The 6808-nt window shown below is 38.0% G+C and overlaps 1 protein-coding gene across 1 annotated transcript; it reads left to right on the forward strand.

Moving 5' to 3' along the window:
* The first annotated feature begins 238 nt into the window (after positions 1-238).
* Positions 239-4258, forward strand: lum (lumican). The gene is made up of 3 exons (XM_026361192.1): positions 239-339; positions 1429-2306; positions 2711-4258. Exons 2-3 carry the CDS (start codon positions 1433-1435, stop codon positions 2863-2865), a joined length of 1029 nt encoding a protein of 342 aa, XP_026216977.1. The 5' UTR covers positions 239-339; positions 1429-1432; the 3' UTR covers positions 2866-4258.
* Positions 4259-6808: the final 2550 nt, after the last annotated feature.

The raw sequence follows: 6808 nt of genomic DNA on the forward strand, positions 1-6808 counted from the left end.
GTAGGTCATACTAACACCATTGTGTATTTGTTTACCCTGTGCCCTGTTGCACCTGCTCTTAGTTGGTTAACCACAATTTTTGGATGAGGCTCCTATAATCACTCACAGTGATGACTTTATATGATGATAAGATGACCTGACTCCAGAGAGAGCCTCCTCTCCTCCCCCCTCCTCCTCCTCCTTTTTTCCCTCTGTCTCTCCATCTACCCCACTCTCACTCTCCTCCCCCTCTCTCCTTCTTACCTTCTGTGTTTTTCTCCAGAGACTTCCAGTTTTTGAACACCACACTGTTCTTACCTTCTGGCCCTCCACCCAACACGCACAGAGAGAGAAGCACAGGTAAGCCTGCATATGGAAGCATGGATTTGTGATTTCCTGTCTGATTATTTTTCTTTATTTCTGTTTTCCGGATGGGATTATCAGCTGTCACTGCTAGGCTTCTGGGCATGGGCTAGTGCTGCAGCAGAGAAAGCAAGAATAGCAGAGCATGGAAGCAAAAAAATAAGTTTAGTAATTTGCATATAGGATTAAGAAGAGAAACACCACTGTATTTATCTAGATCTTACATGTTTTTATGGATCCACATATAATACTAAATCTATCTACTGCATGGATTTGCTGACTTTACACTATGGAAAATATTCTGTTGCTCTTGGATCCATTGTCTGTCTGCATTTTTCATGGGTCTGGAAGTACTCATTCTGGCATTTGCATCGTCTGCAGGGTGATTTTATACAGTAAGGTTCCTCAACTAGTTTTAGGTTTTCGTTTAGCTTCTTGTCCTTACATGTTTTTTTCTGTGTTAAAACCTAACAAAGGACAAAAGTAACTTTTCTAGTGTCTTATGTAAAATATATCTCTTAAAGAGTTATACTGTGCACATTGATGTATGCATAGTTTTCATGTTTCCCTGGAACATCTGCAGTGCATTATTACTCCTATTGCTGATTTATGTAAACATCTATCGAGTTGCTAGATGAAGTGATAATCAGGACATGCATTTTGGTTCAAGATGCAGCCGTGAGGCAGGTTGAGACTTTCAAATGAATCAGAGAATCAAGAACACTGCGGTCTCCAACCAGTTGACATGAACTCCTGACCAGTTATATAATACTCTGGGGAGTGGGTGTGGCGGTAGGCTATAGTATGTATTACAGGACAAGACTGATCTTTTTAGCAGTTCGGATGTTTTATTATCTTTTATTTTCTTTATATTAATACAAAAAATTGAATTGTGAATCATAACTTGAGTTTACTTGTCAAAATGCCTATTTTACTAGCATGTCTCTAACAGCAGCATAACTGGAACAAGTTCATTTGTGTTTTAAGTTTAAAATTATAAGTTTACAATTTGGTACTCTTTCACCATTCTTACCAGTTTATTGTATTTCCTTCCTTCCTGTTCCCTTCTCTCTGTGGGATCTCCAGAAGTATGTCTCTTCTCCGTGTACCCCTGTTGGCTGTACTGGTCAGTACGGCCCTGTGCCAGTATTATGACTATGACTACCAGCCTGTTGGTGCACATGGACCCTCAGGACCCAACTGCAATCAAGAATGCGATTGCCCAATCAATTTCCCCAGTGCCATGTATTGCGATAGCCGCAATCTGCACTTTGTTCCTGTAGTCCCAACAGGGATCAAGTACCTGTATCTTCAGAACAACCATATTGAAGAAATCAAGGCAGGAGTGTTTGATAACGTTACAGCTGAACTTCGCTGGATTGTACTTGACAACAACCAAATCACCAATGCTAAAGTAGCAAAGGGCACAATTGACAAACTCACTGCTCTGGAGAAGCTTTTCTTCAGCCACAACAACCTCACAGAGCCAATCATCCCTCCCTCAAAGTCTCTTGAGGAGCTGAAGATAACGCACAACAAGTTGACCAAGTTCCCCGCTGGACTCTTGACCGACAAAGAAAATTTGACCTCTATCAACATTCAGAATAATCAGCTAACCTCCGATGCCATTACAGGAGCATTTAAAGGGCTGAAGAAGCTGCTGTCCCTGGATGTGAGCCACAACAAGCTGAAGAAGCTTCCAGCTGGAGTTCCCAGTTCACTGGAAATCCTCTATGCTGACTACAACGACATTGACAGTATTGGTGGTGGATACCTGAACAAACTTCCTTCCTTGCAGTACCTAAGGGTGTCCCACAATAAGCTGGTGGACTCTGGGATCCCTGCTGGGGCACTCAATGTGTCATCACTGGTGGAGTTGGACCTGTCTTTCAACAAGCTGCAGTCCATCCCTGAGATCAGCGAACACCTGGAGCAACTCTACCTCCAGGCCAATGAGATCAACAGTGAGTGACATCTTTCAATAATTACCTTACCAGTTTACTCATTTATTTGTTTTTCTAAAGTTGGTCCATGGAGTATATGTGTAAACATGAGGTATATAAACATGTTGAATGCATTTCCTTTATCATAAAATTTTTTTCAAAGCAAATGTTTGTTTGTTTGCAGCCACAGTATATCGTCAGCAGGCTAGTGTAAAACCACATAAATTATTACTGCAACCATCATTGCATTTATGAATGCTCAAAACAAAACAGGCTTCCACTTATTGCTCTTTAGCACTACTAGTGGTCAAAAACCACATATAGGCCCTTTAACCTGCAGCACAGGGGAGTGAAAAGTCAACTAAGCTTTATGTATTTTATTTTTCTTCTAACTCACGAAACTCTCCATTTTTGATTCTCTATAGAGATTGACATGGCAAGTTTCTGCAAGTTCATTGGGCCCCTCAACTATTCCCGTCTGAAGCACCTGCGTCTGGATGCCAACAACGTCACACACATCAACATGCCCCATGACTCCGCTAACTGCCTGCGCCAAGCTTCGGATATCATGTTTGAATAAGAGCCTCCCTCAAACATGTGACCCTCCCATGACCCTCCTCTCTACTTTTATGACACAGCTCAGCCCAAAGTCTTGTGGATTTAAATGCTATAAAGTCCAGCTTTTGAAAATACTGGCATGTCCTTGCACTGACAATGACAAGTATTATGCAAATCTGGGATGTTTTAATGGCATCTTGATCAATTAAACATATTTCTTAAGCAAATAACAAATGTAAAGCTGGGCAAATTTAAAATACAATAGATGGCTTGACAAGCTTTGAATATTTTTAACATCAAGTAACATGCAGTGAAATTGTTAAATCCAAGTGACAAAGAATTAAATGTTGAATTAAAAATGTATTCTTATACTTTGATTAAGAACACACACTTAAAACATTCCCAAAATGTATTAGATAATATTGAATATAGGCACAATGGAGTAAACAAAGATTAAAGTTCTCCAATGTCTCATCATTCAATAATAGTGTCATTTTGTTGTCTGTCTCGTATGTTCCAGTGTTTAGCATGTATAGTATAATGTGGGTTCAATAATTAATCCATTGCTGTGCAAAGGACCGGCAATTAAGGACTGCATATTCTGTGTGTAATGGCTTTTTGAGGAATTATTATCAAATTGTAAAATAGCAGCTGTAGTGCAGTCAAACATTCAGTATCTTAGATGATTTGTTGAGGAAAATAAAAGTGTTATTTCCTCATGTCTGTCATTTACTCTACTTATTACTTTAAACATGCCATTGATGCACATGGCACGATGTCCTACAGACTGTGACGTCTATGATGACCAACCAGTAGGGACATCAGCAATATCCAGTATCTTTAGGGAAAGAACATCCCAGTTTATTACAGGTATAACTTTAATCCTAACTTAAACATGTTTCAGCAGCTGTTGGGTGTTTAGAACGACACTATCCTCAAAAGGAAATATCATGCCGAAGTTCTCTCTCCTTTTCAGGAAATCAGGATTGTTTATTCCTATTACTTTATTCCCAGCTGTCCGCTGTCATGCACATTACTGATTTGTATACAACATTTGCATTACTTGCATGCATTCAATGGTACCATTCTTTGATAATAAACTACAGCTTTTTGCAGTGAAGGGGCTCTCATTGTTACGTTGTTGTTGTTGTTTACCATATTTGATGCTTTTCACCAATACTTAAATAAGTCAACTTGGCATTAGTGTTATGTGGACTGAAGTCATGTTATTAGAATATCACGATTTGTTTAGGTTTAAATTATCATTTTATCATGATTTCTTTTGTGGCCTTTTATTCAGTAACTGATCTTGGATTTACTGTGTGGAAAAAAAAAACACAGTTGAATAAACTATGTTTCCAGTGTATTTGTATTACATTAATTTCTAAGCCTAATAAACAAACTGATCAGTCCAATTTATGTTTGCTAGTGAAACTCTGTGCACAAAAATGGAATTTCATTTCTTTATTTAGGATCTATAATAAGCCACTTAGCCAGATGTATTAAAGCCATTGTTGTATAAAACATTACATGTTAAAATTACAAGTTTTAAAGTAGATTAAGTACAATGTAAGCAATCGAACTTTGCTCTTTTCTTCTATATCTATATTGAAATCTCTCAATCATCAAACCTACAATGCTAAAAATTGTACTGCTCTAAAATGGTACAACACACATACTGTAGGTGACACTATAAGACACTGACATCAGAAGCTCCTCTCATGAAGTCATGTAGGTTTTAGGATTACATAAAACCAAATGAAAGGAGCCAATAATCAAAACAACACATAATCTACATTAGTCTTTCCTGATGTGTTGTATCAGATGTCACCTGAGAGTTACAGCTGGTCATAATTGGTTGCAGAGGATTATTTAGTCTGTGAGGTGTGCTGGCTGTTCTGGCCTAGATATTTGAGATGAATTTATATCATTTGCAATTATTTATATAAAGACATTTTGAGGAGTCTTTAATTTACCCCAAAGGTTGTTAGTGTGTTTTTCGGTCTACTGTTTAGATTCAAGCCCAGCTGTTGTCAAAGTGCACTCCGGTGTGATCTTCATCTGCATTTTGGATTTCCCAAGTTTGACTTTGTGCTTCGCGGGCCACTTTCTTACAGAAGCCTATGATTTATGTTTGGTACCTTAAAATTGGAGTCAAACAAAAACTGCTGGTCCTGGAGGGATGCAAGGTTGGTAGGGTTTCATATGTGTTGTGTAGTCTACTCCTTCAACTCTCTTACATAGAAACCACTAGTTATATTCTGTTAAGACAGCATAGGTTCAGCAAAAGGATTTAAGTAATAAAAACTATTGCTTAACTTGATTTCCTCTACAGTTTTGTACTTCAACAGGTCACTTTGGACATCAAGCAGAATAAGGCTTTTTGTTAAGGTTTGTTTGGCCCCTTCTCGAGGATGAGTTGGTCTCGTGGGGATTGGTTCAGTCTGAGAAATGAAAACCAGAAAACCAGCACATTCCTTTGGGTTTCTGCTCCACTTTCAAAAGCGTACCATCCATCCATGACTTTTCAGTAAATCTTACTGAAGACTTGATGTGGAGTGTTTGGAATAGTTTTTAGCTTAAATGTTTTTATTTATAACAGAACACAGAATTCACATTTGTGGAGAAGATTTTTTTGTAATTTGTTGTGTCAGCAATTGGAATCATCCATCCAGCTGTTATCCTAACTGCTTGTCCTCTTAAGGGCCTGCTGGGGCCTATCCCAGCTATCATTGGGCTAGAGGCAGAGTACACCCTGGTCAGGCCGTCAGTCTATCAAAGAACTGCAATCAGTATTATTGTAATTTTTATTAACATTAACTTTTACTGAATGTTTACTGTATATTGTGTTATACATACATACATACAAACATACATAATCGTGTCATTTAATGACCACTAAACTTTACCAAATTATGCCTCCAGAAAAACACTGTCTGTCTTCAAAAAATCTGCTTTTCATTATCGGATCATATGTTCCAGACAGTGACAGGAGAGCCACAGCAGACAATTCTTAGAATTCACAAGTTGTGCTCCATTTGGATTCATATGATTTGAAATATTGTTTTTTAGATTTTCTTCTCTCCACTGTGTATATTGAAATACACTAAAGCAACTTGTCTCTGTCATCACTACTACAAATTACACAAAAGCTATGTTGTCATTCAACTCAAAATGTTTCTTGTCTACTGAAAACACTGACTGAAATATTAAAACTGCATCACAGCAACTAGTGGTTTAGGTGATAGATTATTTTAGGGTTCAACTTGTCGCTCATTTGTACAGTAACAATAGTATATTTACTGAGCTATGCACTAACTGTAATTGTAATCCTGACTAGTGTGTACCATACATCACATGCTTGAGAGTTCCTCATTAGCCCAGACACAGTTAAATGACAGCAGGTTAGTCGATTAGATACGTGGCATTTGTAGTTATTATATGTTCCAGATGTGCTTTTTGACTCCTGCTAGGGTGCCGTTTGTAATAAGATCCAGCTGTAAAGTCTGCACTTAAAATTTCACCCAATTCTGTAAATGCTAGTTAGTCGTCATCTGTTTGTGATTAGGTACTGGGAGGTAATTTTAAAAACCAACCATTTGCCTAAGTCATCCAATACTAGAATCATTTTTGTTAAGTATTATTGCTCAAGAAATCTTGATACAGGTTTCTGTATAAAGGTCAGGAGGAAAAACTACTAGCTTTCTTTTAACTGTAATTGCATTGCAGCATGTTACGTGTTTGTTTTAACAACTTTTTCACACTCTACATGTTCTTATATGGACATTTGTACCAATTCCTAATGTAGCATAATTTACCTCCTAGGTTACCATTATTTAAATCCTGTGCAGAGTTCCTGCCACCTGTGTCTAGACAATAAAGTCTTTTATAAAGTCTTAAGCCTCACATCCTCCTGCTTGTTACGGCAAGTGAAAGTATAATCAGCTGTTGCAGCCGGGCAGGCC

The sequence above is a fragment of the Anabas testudineus genome, chromosome 23, assembly GCF_900324465.2.
Source record: "Anabas testudineus chromosome 23, fAnaTes1.2, whole genome shotgun sequence".
NCBI classification, from domain to species: Eukaryota; Metazoa; Chordata; class Actinopteri; order Anabantiformes; family Anabantidae; genus Anabas; species Anabas testudineus.

Coding starts and splice junctions, on each gene's coding strand:
- lum (XM_026361192.1), top strand. CDS start 1,433: ATGTCTCTTCTCCGTGTACCCCTGTTGGCTGTACTGGTCAGTACGGCC. Junction 2,307..2,710: donor CCAGGCCAATGAGATCAACA/GTGAGTGACATC, acceptor GATTCTCTATAG/AGATTGACATGGCAAGTTTC.